The 18373-nt window shown below is 44.4% G+C and overlaps 1 protein-coding gene across 1 annotated transcript; it reads left to right on the top strand.

Moving 5' to 3' along the window:
- The first annotated feature begins 856 nt into the window (after positions 1–856).
- fmnl1b (formin-like 1b) lies at positions 857–17554 on the top strand. The gene is made up of 27 exons (XM_068754248.1): positions 857–982; positions 5039–5122; positions 5537–5620; positions 5823–5896; positions 6066–6149; positions 6278–6421; positions 7482–7590; positions 8047–8123; positions 8226–8319; positions 9901–9975; positions 10526–10636; positions 10735–10884; positions 10969–11070; positions 11188–11431; positions 11674–11811; positions 12022–12138; positions 12234–12358; positions 12538–12740; positions 12841–13075; positions 13350–13418; positions 13627–13707; positions 13821–13950; positions 14812–14975; positions 15089–15190; positions 15306–15395; positions 15648–15762; positions 16982–17554. Exons 1-27 carry the CDS (start codon positions 857–859, stop codon positions 17080–17082), a joined length of 3228 nt encoding a protein of 1075 aa, XP_068610349.1. The 3' UTR covers positions 17083–17554.
- Positions 17555–18373: the final 819 nt, after the last annotated feature.

The raw sequence follows: 18373 nt of genomic DNA, 5'->3' as shown, positions 1-18373 counted from the left end.
TAAATGACTCAACATCCAAAAGCAATTCAGTTTGTGTCGGGGATGCGATCCTGCAGCTTCCTGTGGGTTGCAGGAGAAAAGTGTTTGTTGTTGCAGCCGGAGGCGTTAGGACCCAGAGAGCTCGGATCTCTCCTCATTTAGACCTGATGTCTCTCTCTCTCTTTCTCTCCCTCTCGGTTTTGGTCAAACAGAGTGGTTGCCTGTTGGATCTCTGCCTGGCTTTTCGCTTTTCCTCTTTTTTTTTTCTTTTGATCATGGAACTCAAAGCCCCAGACTTCTAGCATCCAACAACAGATGGAGGATTTCCAAAAGATGACCTGCAAGCCCAATGCAGTCTTTTTTCGAGTTGCTGCATCCAGAGACCCCCGCCCCCCCTCTGAAGCAGAGGGATCACAGAAGTGAAGCCTTTTTTTTGAATCATCTTGTCTCAAGTCTTTCTCCTTATCGCAGCCTTGCCCCGTGCTCCAGCGCCGCAGGCTCTGAGCTCTATCTCCGCCCCTTTTCTGTTTCACTCATTCAGCTGTCACTCCTTCTGTCACTCTCAGGCTATCACCTTCCCTCCGTCTAGTGTTTCATAATGCACCAGGAACTCACTCAGAGGTGGATTTCAACCCAATGCTTTCTCCTTGTTTAAGAATATGGACAAGTCACGAGTGACACTTGAGCGTCAATCAACAGACAGGGGTCAAGGAAATAATGGAAGGTCACGAATGGGTGCTTCACGGGATGTAAACGAAGTTTGTTAATTTAATACAAAGTTTTTTTTTATTCAATTCAGCACTTTTTTTTCGCCAGGACAGCTTTTTTTTGTCTGTCTTTTGTATGTTTATTTCTCTGCTTTATTGGATATACACTAATGGGAAATGCAGCAGGAAGTATTGAGGTGCCCCAGGGGAAGACGGGGTCCACAAAACAAACCAAGGCTCCGAAACTCCCGATGCCACCAGAGGAAGAGCTTGAGCATCGCTTTGGCGCAGTGCTGGTGAGTTTCGACTTTGTACAGGTCAGGACACACGGCAGTTTTGACACGGAAGGAATGAGCACGGTAGAAAGAAAGAAAGCACAGAAGAAAATATGCATGAAATGTGCACGACCTCAGGACAAGCTTATCACAGTCCCAGGTCTGACCTGAGCTCCTTTTGAAATGAACTGAAACACTGACATTGAGTCGGACCATAAAGAGCCAGTCACTCAAACAAACGCTCTCTGGTCTGACTCTGCTGACATGATGATGATGAAATGTTGCTCACAAAAACGGCCAAATCCATCACAATGTGAAAAACACGACGATTCACAAATAAAGGTCACCTATAGATCAGGAGAATATGAACCTTTAATGTGGGATTATATTATGGTCTTATTTCTTTCACTCCTGCTACTTTAAGGATATTAAGCCTTCAATAAAGTCTCTAAATTAGAAGGAAGTTTTTAACTCTCTGTTTTCATGGCCTGGCCTTCCTCGTGACTCAAAACAACACGACAAATTCCCATTCCTCAAACATAACCGGATTGTCTCCTCGTTGCTTCCTTCACTGAGCAGGAATTGCCTCTGATTTACGACAACGCGAGCAGTCGCATACCAACCTCGTGCCTTCGCGTCGACAAGGAACCAAACAAGGGCGAGGTACCATTGAAAGGATGCAGTTATGCTCGATATGCAACCGAACCGCTTGTCTAACGATCGACTGCATTCGACTGCTGTCATCATCTCTGATTCTCAGAGGTGCCAACGGAAATGCGATGTCCGCGACGAGCCTATCTTTGATCCGACACATGAAACAGTCCTGCGGCTTATTTTCCCACTGAATGTGGCAATGAATCCATGTGAAATCATGAAATCTGTCTAAACAATGCGAGCACGCATGGTTTGTAGAAGAATCTATCCCAATAAAGGTAAATTTTCAGCATCCTGCAAACACCTGCATTCCGTTTAGCAAGCCTTGTTAACCGCTTCACTTAAAGGTTCTTTAAAGGTATTTTCAAATAGTGTCCAGTCTGTCTTCCAGATGTGTTCTATTCCTTTTTGCATGTGAAAAGTCGGCAGCACGACATCATTTCACGTAATAAAGTTAGCATTGCGTCGTTAATGCCAGCAGTCTTCTCCCTATAGCTGCAGCTGAACCACGTCAACCTGTTGGTAGGAGAGTTCTAATCGCTGAGCAGGAGGCCAACAAAGTGTAAAACGCCTCCACCGGTAACTTCACAGTGTCGGCAGAAAATAGAAACTCCATAAGGCACCTTTGAGTCAGCCATCGTAAAACAACATGCCAGTGCCTGATTCATTCTTGCTATGCAAAGCTTGTTATTCTAAAATTTAAATGTGCGCAACAACAAGTCGCCCAAAGAGCATTAGAGGACAAATTCTCTATTGGCAATTCCGATCAGTCAGAAGCAAGAGTTTTCTATAGGTTGAAGCAGGCACAGATCCTCGTGGCTGTCACGAGGAATGAGATGAAAGCGACTTTGAATTCCTCTCCAGTTGTAAATTACATGTGCCGAGAGCACGTGTCCGGTGCCAACTGCTGCAGAGGTCTTTCTTCCTGAACAGGTGTGTGTGTATTCCGTGTGAATGTGACGCTGCATGCAGGCGACACTGCAGCGGTGGAACCGCCGGCATGCAGCGTCACATTCTTTCACCTCCTCACCCCGAGCTCCTCACCCCGAGCTGCGCACAATCCTGCCTGTTAACGCCAGGCTTTCTGCTTCACCACCGCTGTGTCCCACCGTACATAAATCATCTCTCCCAACAATCCAGTCACCCCCCCCCCCCCCCCCCTTGTCCCCCCCTATAAATAATCTTCTGAGTCTGCAAAGCAAATCTGGTGTGGATTGTGGCAAAAGATATTCACTCTGCAGACAACTCAGCTCTAGGCTGCTTGCTTTCTATGTAAAGCAGTGCATGTGAGAGTCACAAGTGTGCGGTGTGGAAAGGTGTGCACTTGGAGGGTGGAGGGCAAAGGCTTCTGTCTGTATTTGCATGTGAGAGTCACAAGTGTGCAAATCTGAGCCATGGAGTTCATGAGAAGACGTATTGATGCTTCATTTCAGGCTGAGGTCACTGCAGCATTTTCAGGTCGAAAAGAATCGATATGAAAGCAAAACACGACGACGCCAGCGCTCAAAGGCAAAGGCTGCCGAGTTTATGTGCAGCACTCTCCCCCCTGAGATTTTTACATAACACTTTGGGTATGTCCCAACAGGGAATGCGGCAAAATGGGTGGATTTGCAAAGCGACTTCGAAATTGTATTTACTTGACTCGAGATTGTCCACGAATGCCTTTGAGCCTTATTGTGATTTATATATGATTAAAAGCAACAGAGTATATTCTTGCAGCGCAGACACAGTCCTGAACAAAGTGAATCAAGGAAACGCACCAGTCAGGAATTATTCAGCTACTGCTGAAAACGCAGCCTCTTTCTGCAAACATGATAATTCCGTTGATTCAGCTGTTGCAGGAAGAAATCATCGTCATAAATCATTCAAATGCACAAACGTTGTCCTACATAATGCCTCAAATTCAAAAAGCTGTCTTCCACTTCCTGCTGCCAGTTTGAGCCTCATTTGATTACATTTCCCGGTGTTGCTTTACATTGATTGAGCTTTGTTGAAATTAACCTGACTTGATGACGCTCAGCATTTAATATTTTAGAGACAATTTAAAGGCAGAGAGGAGAATTCGGGGTTGTGTTTCTCTTCAGTTTTTGCTGTTTGATAGATCCATTAGGTCTTACATAAGCGGCGCGTATCGAGCCACCGGCTCTGTTCATCAGCCCTGATTTATCCGATTCACATTCATCTTCCCAGCACCATTGATTTACTGGGCTGTTTGGGATTTTGCTGTGCCGTTGTTTTTCAGCCGGGCAAACGTGATTTGCATGAAAGCCTCGTCTGATTTCTTTGTGTTCAGGAATGAAAATGCTGCCCTATGCTAGTTTGCCAACTGAAAAACACTGAAAAAGTCACAAATATCTATGTCCTATAAAAAAAAAAAAAGAACATTCTAATTCAAAAATTGATAATATTCATCTTATCTTTCAAAAGAACATAGCTAATCTCTACTAAGTAAAGCTGCTAGCTTTCTTCAGTAAACTGGCTCCCTCCGGGGGGATTCTGGCACTGGGTCTCTCACGGCCTCCGTCACGTCTGCATGATGACAATGTTTCGTCTGCAGGAACATTTGACATTCATCAGTTCGTTATCATCCCAAACTGTGTTTCAAAGTGCAGGATCAGCTTGTGCTTTTAATGCCACAGTCGGACTTTGCAGCTCGAGGCAGAGCGCCTAAGCAACATTTTAGTTTTTTTTTTCATAGACGGTGAGAGGTGACGCTGTTGTGCATTATTAGCAACACACATCTTTTGTTTCATGACGCTGACCACTGAATGCTTCCTTAATTTATGAACAAGGACCCGTGACTCATAGAATGACTCGGTCAAGTCAAATCAGGACAGCATGTTATTGCTGCATTTTTTTTTTACCTCTGTCCAGGTGGTTGCTTATCTCCGTTTCTGTTTAAAATAATTAGTGTCAGTCCAGGTTCTAGGGAGGTTTTCCTGGTCAAGGACTTTTTGGTGCAAAGATATGCTGAGGAAGTCGGCGTCTCAGCACATGTTTTCCTGTCTGACGTGTGTGACGTGTCTTGGTCTATTCAATAATGAAACATTATTTCTCTATGCAGACAAAGATGTTCTTTGCATTTGCACAGTCAGCCTATTCAGTTCAGCTGGGAGCAGAAATGGTTGCCTTTCCATAACAACTGACTCAGCACAAGAGGCTTTCAATGTGTCCTTTGCTGCTTCTCGGCTTGTCAAAATGGGACACAAAGGAAACGTGCACGGCTCTGTATTAGTCCAAGTTAAGGCTAGTGTCCAGACAACAGCAGCAAGATGATAAAGGTGTGTCATTGTCCTGTTGGATGGATGCGAGCCGACGATGAGGACAACTGATATCCAAATTAACAGCATCAGGAAATTGAGACTGTGCACGCATGAGCGGTTGTAACGACAGGTCGTAACTTATTCCTTTTTTTTTTTTCAGAACACGATGAACCTCCCTCCAGACAAGGTGAAGATCCTCAGTCAGTATGACAATGAGAAGAAGTGGGAGCTGGTCTGTGACCAGGTGGGTCTGCTTTATAGATTTTCATTACGTTTTCCCACCGACTTTGACAAAAGAGCAAATAAATGTCACGCTTTTTATGTGCACTGGACATATCATAAAAAGCAGTGGGGGGGTGGATCAATAGCACGGACCTTGAGAAACCACATTTTCACACACCAGGAGGCTCAGCAATATTCAGTGCATCACCGTGGTAACCACAAAGAGGCACTGTGGTGTGAGGAGTGACAGAGGACATCTGTCACCTTTATACTGTGGCTGAAAAATGCTCAGTGACGGGACACGAGAGGGATGGACTGTCCACTCGCATAAGAGACGGCGTGTGATCAGACTGAAAGTGAAACCTCCATCACTGCTGCAATGCAATCAAAATGCAATTACAGATCTGTGTGTGTGTGTGTGTGTGTGCGTGTTCAGGAGAGGTTTCAAGTTAAGAATCCACCATCCGCCTATTTGGAGAAGCTGAAGCTGTATCTGGATCATGGAGGAGTTGGTCGAAAGGTACTAGAAACACAGTTCAAAGCGGAGTTACTGTGCATGCAAACGTTTCCTGGGCAGGACTAATATGTTCTCTTAGTTTTCGTATGTGTGTGTTTTTTTTTTTTAACGTTTACACATTAATTCCTTACAACACTCCACGGCATCCTTTCTACAGTCTTTCTATGTCACTGACCTCATTACCATCCTGTGTGTGTTCTGTCAGTTTAAGAGACGTGTGCAGGAATCAACTCAGGTCCTGAGAGAGTTGGAAATTTCACTGAGGACCAATTATATAGGGTGAGACCCCCCCCAAGTCCAATTTGGAAAGCTGTGTCAATGCTGTATAATCGCTGGATAGCTCAATGCCCATTGTCTTGGTTGAATGAATATGGAAACTTTTTGACGGTTAAAAATAAAAAGTTTTCTGTTTCCAGCTGTGCTGCTAAATTGAAATCTCTCTTCGCAGCTGGGCTCAGGAATTCCTAAACGAGGAAAACCGAGGTTTAGATGTTCTTGTGGATTATTTGTCCTTCGCCCAAAGTGCTGTCACGTATGTATCAGACTGAAACACAATCGTCTTCTAATCTCTGGAGCAATCATGCTTTAAGTACGTTCAAGGATTTGAGTCCACTGGAGACCCCGTTTTGTTTGAGAGTAAACGCAATCTGTGACTCACAGGTATGATGTGGACACTTTGGACAATGGCACGCCGCCCACAGACAAAAGCAAAGCTGTGGATAAGTCTGCGGAGGACGTGAGCAGAAGTGCCAGTAGCTCTCCCTCTCACAGTGCGTCTAAGGCCCACAAGCCCTTCACGGTCAGGTGAGTGACCGGTTTAATTCCACATACATGTTGATATCTCACCTGAGATTGACAAGAGCAGCAGAGAATGATCGGAGTAAAAGATTTCAAGTGCAGGAAATCCTGTTAGATTCATTCCAATGTTATGTTTTCCATGTTAAAATGTCATGTTTTTCCTGACCTCATTCTGGATCAGATCCAGAAGCCATTTTTCATGATCGTTCTTATCGGACCCCTTTATGACTGTGAGTGAGTTGAATGCATATTTTACAAGATATGATTTTTTTTGAAAAAGCCTCCATAAGTAAAAATAAAAATAAAAAAAATAAATAAATAAAAAGGGGGAAAATCCTGATTTATTTTTGGATCCAGACGGGTATCCGGATCGCTCTCAAAATGTTATGGAATCTAAGTTAGACAAAGACCCGTCTTCAGATTTGTTTTTATCAAAATCCATCCAGCAGTTTTTCCATAATCCTGCTAACAAACAAACAAACAAACAGACAAATGCTATCAAAAACATAACCTCCCTGGTGGACATAATAAATAAAATAAAAATTTATAAAAAATGTTTTTAAGAAGTACATCATAAAGTGAAGGAAATTAAAAAAGTTTAATACATTTACAACATAATTCAATGCTGAAAGTATTTAAAAAAAGTTAAACCACAGACACACCGCCCCCCCCCCCGAGAAATCTAATCCATCTCGTCCGAAGTGTCTGCATTCCTGTCACGGTTACTTTACCTGTGAGCGTGGCTCAGCAGCCCACTTGCTCCGATTGCTGTTGTGTGACGTGCGACTCGTTCAAGCACGAGTGAGACAAATATGTGGGTGACAATAATTAACACGCTCCCTCACCTCCTGTTAGAAAACAGTTTTCCCCACAACTCCTCAGTGTGCTTTTTGTTGGGAGAGATTCCGGTGCAGAGAATCTCTGCAGCCACCAGTTTAAAACAGAGTGATATAAAAAAAAAAAAAAAAAAATAGGACACACCAGAAAGCAGTCAAGCTAATTTGCATATATGTTAGTGCAGGGCAGGGACGAGCAGTCCGTAACTGCAGCGTCTCTCACCTGGCAGATTCAAATCTCTCCAAAACAGGAAAACCATGTGGAGCTCTCGCGTTGCGGGCCAGGCCGACGACGTCCACCTCTGCATCATGTGCGTACGTGCCATCATGAACTATCAGGTAACTACACTTAAAAAAAAAACAAGAAACAGTTATGCAATATTTGATAGGTACATTTTTTTTTTATTGCCTTCCCGGTTCTTACCCTGCCTGCTTCCGATTATCCGTTCTGTTCCCGTCCTGAAAACCTAGACTTCCGTCCACGTCCATGAGCTTCACCTGCACCTTACTGGACACAGTCTCCCCATCTCCTGTCCTGCGTTTTAATGCCTCACTTGTGTGTGTGTATTCACGTGCACACACAAGTGAGGCATTCGTCTTGCATATTTCCATGCAAGACGAATGAAGTCATCCCGGTATACGCTATTAAAAACAAACACACACAATAAATTAAGATTGCATGTTAAGAGACTAATTTTGGACACTTTTGACCTCGTTTCTTCATCCTAATATCACAATTTTAAAGTCTATGGAATTTTTGAGTTCTAATCTCAAACACTGATGAATTATTTTCAGTCTGGGTTCAACCAGGTGATGAAACATCCCTGCTGTGTCAACAAGATCATGCTGAGCCTTAACAACAGAAACCCCAGGTACGGACGACGACGTTCAACATGTGTGTGTGTGTGTGTGTGAGAGTGTTGCAAAGCCACAAGTTACTTTCTGTTTCACCTTTAATAATTGCTGCCCCTCAGGACCAAAGTGCTGGTGTTGGAGCTGCTGGCGGCCGTGTGTTTGGTGAGAGGAGGCCACGACATCATCCTCTCTGCCTTCGACAACTTCAAAGAGGTTTCTAGACTTTTAGTTTTCTGTTCAACCCATTGTAATGCTGCTGCTCCCTCAGTAGTTCTTTGCTGCACCACACAGCATGTTGAGGGGAACCCCAGCACCCCCCCCCCCCCCCATCAGCTGCTCCGTCCAGTTGTCCCACTGCCAGACAAAACTGACTGAAGCGGCGTAAAAATACGAACCACTCAGTGACCTCTGACCTCCTCCTGGGCTTCCTCGCAGCTTTGGCTGCGAACGCAGCAACTGCTTCCAGCACGCTGTCTCCCGTGGCCACGGCAACGCAGACAGGAAGGGGGCGAATAAAACCTGGACCAGGAGGGTCTATTATTAGTGAATGTTGAGGGTGTTAGAAACCTGACCTGCAACACGCGCCACAGCAGGACTTTAATTTATGTTGGAATAATAACCCGACAACTCAGATTACGACGGCGCCAATTAGATTAGCGCTTCAACCAACCGGTTTAATAAGAGCTGCCAAAGTGTTTTTTCAATGAAAATGTATTTACAACCTAAAGATGTCAGCTTGGATGAGGCTGATTCCATCATATATGGAATCTGTAACTCTACCAGACAACACGAATATGACGCAACACGCAGGTGATACGATTACTGTGTTGTTGTTTTTATTCTACTGATCGGTAACAAGTCCTGCAAAAAAGGCCAAAACAACAACAATCAATGAAATACTGCTGATCGTCTGTGACATAAAAACACATGTATATATTTTAAAGGAGCCCCTGTTGTTGACAAATGTTACTCCAAAAAAAAAAGCATAAAGCATTTGTTCGAAACGGTTTTCACTGGTGGGTGAAGTCGAATTCAGTGCTCATGTGTGTCTTCTTGTGCCAGGAGGTCGTCGACAAAGATTGTGTTTATGGTAATTAAGGAGTGTGTCATCCAGCGACTAGTGTGGCTGCCTGATGTATTTTTAATAGAAGGACACACACACACACACACACACACACGCACACACTACTTGTCAGGAGATCTACTCGCCGCTGGCTCGATTTAATTGAAAATAAATGTTCACGATCAAGAGAGGAACAAAATCAAGTCTATAAATTAAAAACCCTGACACCTGGCTCCTGAGTCATCTTTCGAGGGACGCTGGTTTTTGTGTGGGCGAGAGCCAAAAAGGAGATTCGCAGAGAGAGATAGAGTCTAGAACAGTTCTCATGTGTCCCGGAACATGGGCTTTGTTTTGTTTGGTGCAGCCTGTCAGTTTGGAGCGTTGCATTATTGAGTGGGCAGGAGGGGTGCCAAAAAATGGATGCAGAATGAAACACAAAGTCATGGGACACGTTTTGTCTCCCAGCATGTTGCAGCGTATGATCATCTAATGATCCGTCTGCAGGATAAAGAGCACACACACCAGACCTCTTGCTCAATGCCTTGAGCCCTCAGCTGATTGTGATTTAGTGTGCTCAAAATGTAGGATAGTCGTGTAAACTGTGAGTTTACTGCCCCCATGTGCGTATAAAAAGGAACATGTTGATAAAAGCTAGATATATTACGCACAATGTGTGGTGTCATCGGATTTTAATTCTCACTCTTTAATTTCATTGAATGTGTTTTTTCCAGGTGTGCGGGGAGAAAAGTCGATTCGAGAGTCTGATGGAGTTTTTCTGCAGGGAAGACGGAAACATTGACTTTAAGGTAAACCTGTGAGCGTTGAGACAATTACAAACGTCAAACCTTCTGTGGCTCCAGAGGGATTCGTCTGGTAAATGCCATTAAGTGGCGTCAGTAGCAAAGCACACCGGTCGTTGAGCTGCATTGTGGGTAATGTAGGCCGCCGGGTCTTCCTATTAATTAAACAGGTCGATTTGAAATTTAATAAAACAGATATGACAGTCATCAATTGATCAATTGATCAATTTCAATGATGGAAGGATGAGTTAATGTGAATAATTCTGCACAAATTATTTAGATGTGTCCTTTTGAGAGAGAAAAAAAAAACAATAATAGAGCAGAATGATCTATTTTTGGTCATTTGAGTGTTCACATGCATTCCAGTGAGTGCCTTATAAAGGGTTGAGCAGTATTGATCCAAAATGAACACATGCAAATGAATTCTAAGAGGCTGAATTGCAGCTTTAAGACAGAATAAATAAACACACCTGTCGTCGCTCACCTGGGCACAGCGTTTCCCTGGATAGGGGAGGGGGTGCTGTCCTCACAGGTATTTACTCCATCTTCCCACCAGGTGGCGTGCATGCAGTTCATCAACATCGTGGTCCACTCGGTGGAGAACATGAACTTCAGGGTCCACCTGCAGTATGAGTTCACTCACCTCGGGCTGGACGACTACCTTGAGGTGCGTTTGGACTCATAGCACCTTAAGATAAACTTTGAATTTAATTTCAGCGCATATATATATATATATATATATATATATCCTGTGTCTCTGTGCAGAAGTTGAAGTTCACAGAGAGCGACAGGCTGTCAGTGCAGATTCAGGCCTACCTGGACAACGTGTTTGATGTGGGAGCTCTGCTGGAGGATGCAGAGAGCAAGAACGCGCTGCTGGAACATGTGGAGGAAGTGCAGGAACGCAGCACGCAGGTGCATAGATACCGTACGCACGACCACGCTCAGGGTGTTTCACGCATGGGAGACAATGGATGCGTTTTGTTTTTGGCATCCCAGTTGAGCGGCAGGCTTCAGGAGAGCGAGAGCGAGGCGATGGAGAGAGTCTCTGATTTGGAGAAGAAGCTCATTCAGACAACAAAAGAAGTGGAGCTCCTAAAGGTGAAGATCGCGCTTCGTCGCCATCATGCTGGACACCAACGAGCAGCTGGCATTTTATATAACCTTAGAGGAGCGTCTGCTTCCACTCATATGTGAAATGCTGCTTCTGTAACGTAGGAGAGTCTCCGTGACTCCAACTCCCAGGTGGCTCTTCTGCAGCAGCGAGAACGAGAGAGAGAGCTAGAACATGAGAGGGAGCTAGAGAGAGAGAGAGAAAAGGAACGGTCCGCCCAGGCCCTGACGGAGCTGGAATCCACCCTCCAGGCTCTGGTGGAGCAGGGCCTGATTCGAATGGAGCGCTCCTCCTCCGGACACCTGGACCTCCAGGTGGTCCCTCTCATCCAGGCGGGGACACAGAAAGGTCAGAGGTGTAATATGTTTGTTACTACTACTAATAATAATAATATAACCTTTTAGCTAGCTTATGAAGCTAGAATGCAACTATGTGTAAATGTGTTTAAAATGGAGTCTGCTTTTCCTGGAAACTGTTTGAATAATAATTTGACCCATAAAACTCCAAGCTCAGACTCTTGTTAAGGGTTTTATTTTTATCATAAATTCACCGAGACCAGAGGATACAACTTCTTCTTGTTCCTCTTGCAGCTAAAGATGAAACAGATTTAGATAACGACTGTGGAGCCACACAGACGTCCTCTGAACCGCCGCCTCAGTCTGAGGGTCCCTCACAGTTGGCTGAGCAGCCTCATCCACCACCACCACCACCTCCGCCACCTCCACCTCCACCACCGCCTCCACCTCCACCTCCAGCCTCAACTCAAAGTCCTCCTCCTCCACCACCGCCTCCACCTCCACCTCCGCCTCCATCTCCAGCCTCAACTCAAAGTCCTCCTCCTCCACCACCGCCTCCACCTCCACCTCCGCCTCCATCTCCAGCCTCAACTCAAAGTCCTCCTCCTCCACCACCGCCTCCACCTCCACCTCCGCCTCCATCTCCAGCCTCAACTCAAAGTCCTCCTCCTCCACCACTACCCCCAGCGGCTCCGCCTCCCCCGCTGCCTACCGGAGGCGGAGCAACTCCATCAGCAGATTTGACTGACGAGAGCTCAGGTGAGTATGCAGGAATATTAGTAAAGGTCTTTTAACAAAGAAATCCCTTCTGGATTTTCAGAATTCTGAATGCTTTATTATCCTTTTCGGTCTAGGATGTAAAAAAAAGAAAGCCATTCAAACCAAATACCGCTTGCCGCTGTTAAACTGGCAGGCGCTCCGGTCCAACCAGGTGACGGGAACCGTCTTCAACGAGCTGGACGATGAGCACGTGTTAGAGGTTTGACCAATCCACACATCCGCTGCTGCTCATTTGTCTATGTCACACTATATGTATATGAAAATAACGCATTTATTGTTTTCAACGATTAGAAAATTCTTAGCACAAGTAATTCTCATTGCACCGCATCCACATTAATCCCAGTTCTGCAAATCTGTCTCTGATATCTGATCCTATAGGAGCTCAACATGGCAGATTTTGAGGAGCAGTTTAAGACCAAGGCCCAGTCCACCCCTGTAGACGTGGGAACCCTCAAGATGAAAAAGGCCCACAAGACCCCGAGTAAAGTGTCTCTAATGGAGCCCAACAGAGCGAAAAATCTTGCCATCACCCTCCGCAAGGGAGGAATGGATGCATCTGAAATCTTCTGTGCAATCGAAACGTAAGATCATCCAAATGACACGACTGCCGCGTCGCACTGGGCGATATCGACCTCTAAAATGGGGTTTTGATACTGAGAACCTTTCCTCCGTCACCTACAGGCACAACCAAAAAGCATTCAGCATGGATTTCCTTGAGCTCCTGGAGCGTTTCATTCCCACAGAGAGCGAACAGAAACTCATCCACAGCTTTGAGTGTGAGGGCAGGCCCCTGGATGAGCTCAGCGAGGAGGACCGTTTCATGGTGCGCTTCAGCAAGATCCCACGGCTTTCCCAACGTATCAGCACTCTGACCTTCATGGGCAATTTCCCCGAGAGCGTCCAGCTAATACAGCCCGTGAGTTCACCTGAGGGTTTATGGAGCCGAAATATCGGATCCCACTCCTGCTTTTTTGTGTATATCTAACACTAAACTTTATCCTGAGACTAAATTTAACACGAGGTGTTAAGGGTTAGGGATGACATGCTGGCTTGTGTTGTTTTGAGCACTTGATCAGACTAAAAAGGCTGTTTGTACAATTAATTTACCCTTTTAATGGTGATGCATCCACGCTGACCCCCCCCCCCCAATGTGTATTAACCAAATAACAGACGCAATGTTTTTCTGACAGCAACTGAATTCCCTCATCGCCGCGTCGATGTCGATCAAATCTTCGTGCAAACTGAAGAGAATCCTCGAGGTGAGATCTGAACCGATTTGACCTTCATTACTGCCCTTCAAGTGAGTGACTCCTCAGGAGTCATTTGTGGAATCGCTTCATATATTCATATTCATATTTTGAGCATTTTAGCATGGGTTTGTTCTTTGCAAACAATTCTACATCTCAATAAAATGATTTGGCTATCACATTTTTACAATTCCGACACTCTTCTGACGCAAATTTACAGATTATTTTAGCATTTGGAAACTACATGAACAGCAGCAAACGTGAGGCGGCGTACGGTTTCCGTCTGCAGAGTTTAGATCTGGTGAGTTAAGAAAAAAGAGCTTGAGCTCTGAAATGCATCGATCTTTACGACATTTACTTCTGCAAATAGCTTTTCAGATGCAACACATAAATGTTTCCACTCTCGACTCCAAGCTGTTAGACACCAAGTCGACAGACCGAAAGCAGACGTTGCTGCACTTCATCGTCGGCATCATCCAGGAGAAATACCCAGAGGTCCAATCCTTCTACACAGAGCTGCACTTCCTGGAGAAGGCGGCGCTGGGTGAGCATCCGAGCAGAGGTGTCGAGTAGCAGCAGCCGTCGACGGATGCTGTAGCAGCGTGCATCAAAGTTTGGCTTGAGAACAAAATTAATTTCAAAGTATTTCAAAAACAATAGAAAATCACATTCAGTAATATCAATGTTGTTATTAAATATCAACTAAAAATACAAATGAATAAAACATAATTTAAAGCACATAATCTTTGTTAGCAAAAATAAAAATCTTATTTCACAGATTCAATAAGTTTTAAATATTAGAGTAAATTATTTTCTTTTTAATATTCCACATTTTATCAGTTGCTTTTACACTAAATAACCTTGTTGTTGTTTTTCAGGAAAATCAATGCTGGTTATTTAAATATAGGATATTCTTAAAATTGTTTAATTTGTGACTCAATATTTTCTCCTCGTCTGCTCTTTCTTGCTTTTTTTTTAAGTCCATTTGAGAGAGATCTGTCTCTCCTGTGGAGGATATTTAATTTAAAAAAATCCTTTTAGCTGAAGCTGAATGACACTTTGGATTGTAAATTAAATCTCACAAGATGAGAGCGAGTCGAGCGTTAATGTGGCGTTTCAACAAAAAGGGAATGATTCAAGTCTTATTTTGTCTTTTGTGCAGGTTACCTTTACTTTGACCCCTGAATCAGCTTTTATTCCATTTAAACTAAGAGCTGTTCCCTCAATGAGGACCGATCAGACTCATAGGTGGATTTTATAAAGCGGATTTATGCTCTCCTCGGAGTGAAAGAAGCAAGTCACAATAGAGAAACTACACATTAATACAATACTAGTACAAATATACTCTGCTGGACATTGGCATTGACCTTTAAATGACTTTGAACTCACCCCGCTGTTCTTGCAGTGTCTCTTGACGGCGTCCTGCAGGACGTCCGCGCTCTGGAGCGAGGCATGGAGGTGACCAGGAGGGAGCTCTCTGCAGAAAACGACAACTCAGTCCTGCAGCTGTTCCTCAGCAGCAACGCCGAGCTGCTCCAGTCGCTCAAAGCTGATGGACGAACCGCCCAGGTTGGCTTCAGTCATCCCGGGATAGCCACACACGAGATGCTCAGTGTTATTTTTGACTTGCATTTCTACATTTTATTCGGGTGATGCACTAAAAATCGTTTTCTCTCCTGCAGAACGCGTATGACTCTGCTGTGGAGTACTTCGGGGAAAACTCCAAAACCACTCCACCCTCCATGTTCTTCCCTTTTTTTGTCAGGTTCATTAAGGCCTACAAGGTCAGATAACGTTGGATCGTATCGCACCACGAATTATCTTTACCTGCATCCCAATCCAGGCAGCGTTATCCGACCTTCAGGTGCAGATAACGTAAAACGTATTTCCCTGTGACAGCAAGCTGAGCAGGAGAACGAGCAGAGGAGGAAACACGCCCTGAACCCTTCCCCTTCCCCTCCGCCTAAACCCAAGATCACTGCCAATAAGGTTATTTTTTTATTTTTTTTTATTTTTATGTATCCTCTAATATTTTTCAAAGCATTTACAGACATCTGTAGGATAATTGAGCTGCTCTCCCAGAGCCACACAAAACTTTCTCCTGGTTATTCCTGCCATTTATAAGATAAAGGTGAAACCAGAAAGTAATGCTTAAAAATAAATTCTTCAAAAGGTCTGTAATGACCCGAGAACAAATCGGAAGAATGTCTGATTCTGACGCGGATCTGTCGGATGTTTCAGGTTCCCGTCGCATCCAGACTGCCGCAGATGGATCTGATAGCGGAGCTGAAGAAGCGACAGGTGTCTCCTCAGGTGAGGGAGGGGAAGGACGGAGCCATCGAGGACATCATCACAGGTACGCAGCCGTGAGATATTCTACTGCCCACGCTTTGAAAAGCTGCCCCCCTCCCACTGATTTATGAGAAATGGTTCCCACATGCAACCGCACCTGATTTGTTAACGCTATTCACTCGACGTCCTCATCGCTTTTCATCTTTTAATGCGTCATTTAAAGGCTTCACTTACATTTGTCCCTCCTGTCTTCCCGTCCCTGCTGTCTCTCCTGTGTGTTCAGCTCTCAAATCTGTGCCCTTCACGGCGCGTTCTGCCAAGCGTTCCTCCGTCTTCATCGACGAGACGACTTCTTAACGTCCCTCCGTGCTCTGTGGGTCTTTCTCTCTTCCTCTCTGCTGATGTCGTTCTTTCTCACTGAATAAACAGCTTCTCTTTTTTTTTTGCATCTTCAACATATTCCACAATATTAGATTGACTGATCTTAATGTTCTGCAAAAAAAAGAAAATAACTGCACAACAGACATTATTTTACAGCATTCTGCCTGTGATGCCACTTTAAAAGGCGCTGGCAGCCATTGAAACCGTTCTGGATCCAGTTTACTGTTTACGCACTGCGGCTCCGGGTTTCCCCCCGGAGATGTTGGAGCTTTTTCCGGCTCATTTAAAACTGTCAGCCGCATTTAAAGAGGATGAAAGGAGACGATGGGATTCACTGTTAGAAACAAGTATGATTCAGCTCAGGTGTTCTTGTGTTTAGGCACAACACACACACACACACACACACACACACACACACACACACACACACACACACACAACCAGGTAGGAACAGATGTTTGGTTTTGATTCAAGAAAAACAAAGAGACTGAGCATCTGGGATGATTCATAATTATAACAAGGCATTTTGATTTTAGAATCTTATCTTCACTCGTCAATGTAATTAATGAGCCTTGTCCGGTAAGATTAGTTGTTTCCAACAGTAGATTAGATTACATGATGTTTACCTGCATTTATCCCTTTGAAATACAATAATAAAACTAGAAAAGCACTCGGAGAGCGCAGACCTCCGCCAAGCAGCTCACTCCCCTCCTAATTGGATTTACACCGTCCACATGGTGATCTGGAATGGTGAATCGGTGTTGTGCATTAGAAAGCAGTAGAAAGAAAAGCTGCACGATGGCATTACAACTTCTATGCATCTACTCGTTGATGTTAATGTGATGGCAAATTGAAGTATCATGAATCTAAGTGACGCTCAAGGATGGCCTGTTTGTTCTCAGATTTAAAGAACCAGCCGTACAGACGGACGGACGGAAGCCGGCGAAGCGCCAAGTGGAAACCGGGACAACAGCTCAACGTGTCCTCAGACATCTCACTCTGAAAAGCAGCAGGACATGCCAGGCCGAAAACGATCCCACTTCCTCATGCACGATGATGCGGACGCGCCTGATTCCAAGAGAGAGAGAGAGAAAAACAATCAAGGCTAACTAGCTCGAGGAGCGAGGCGTCTGCGGTCAATAGGCTGAAGCTGCGTTGTGTCATGTGAATACAGGGTGAATATGAGCTGCACTTGATGCTAATGACACCGGACCTCGTTAAAACAATTACATGGTAGAATGAGCCAGTCAGAGTGCTTCATTAATGCAGAGCAGATATCACCGCCTCAGATTAAAAACGATCGGCGCCGGAGGAGAAACGGCTCCAAAATCAGTTTGATCAGTTTCCTAGAAATTCTAAAGATGTGATTTGTTTTTGTTTTTAATTGGTTGAAATAGAAAACTAAATGCATTCATTGTTGATGTATTGAGCGAGAGAAAAGAAGATTTGTATATTAAAGTTATTTTTAATACTGAAGTAAGAATGAGAAACTTCTACTTTTCAACAATTAAAACATTTTATAGCATTAAGGATCTCTATGGTGGCATTTTTTTTATTATGTTAACGTCTACTAGTCTTTGTATGTATATCTGAAATCCAGAGCATTTTATTTTTACTTCCATTCTGTCGTCTCTCCTGCTTCCTTTGAGAGGCGTTGGTTCCCCAAATAGACGTTGTCCGCCAGCATCTGTAAAGTTGGATGGGAGCAGCGACCGGAGGACAGTTTGAGTCGGAACTTCCGCAAGCCTCAAAGCAAGAACAGTTGTGAAACGTATTATTAGCACAGCATAAATAGCATGATAAGTCCCATAGGACCATACAGAATGCATTCACAGTGATTCAGGCAAAGATCAGAGAAAATCATCCTTAGATCTGAAGATGAGAAATAATTTTTTATCTCCTCATTTCTCATTTTATTTCATAATTAGAAGTCCATTAAATAAAATCCAAACTTTAGCGAGGTGAAGCTGACATCATCTGACCTAAAGCTAGAAACCTGACTGTTCAAACACGGACACGCGCCATTGCCTCACAGCAAGAAGGTCACAGGTTCGAATCCGACTTGGGACCTTTGCATGTTCTCCCCGTGTCTGCGTGGGTTCTCTCCGGGTTCTCCGGGTTCCTCCCACCTCAAAAAAACATTCAAATTAGGTGAGTCGGCTGCACTAAATTGACTGGTTTTAGCCTCAACTTTAAAATCATCCCATAAATGGATGAAGGTCAGACGGAACGCCGATCCTGGCGGCGGCATTAGAGGAAGGCTGCCTTACATAATAACTCTCCGAAGACCTGTT

The sequence above is a fragment of the Brachionichthys hirsutus genome, chromosome 21 (assembly GCF_040956055.1).
Source record: "Brachionichthys hirsutus isolate HB-005 chromosome 21, CSIRO-AGI_Bhir_v1, whole genome shotgun sequence".
Taxonomy (NCBI): domain Eukaryota; kingdom Metazoa; phylum Chordata; class Actinopteri; order Lophiiformes; family Brachionichthyidae; genus Brachionichthys; species Brachionichthys hirsutus.
The sequence above is the reverse complement of the archived record's forward strand: the minus strand, read 5'-3'. Positions and strand labels throughout refer to the sequence as shown.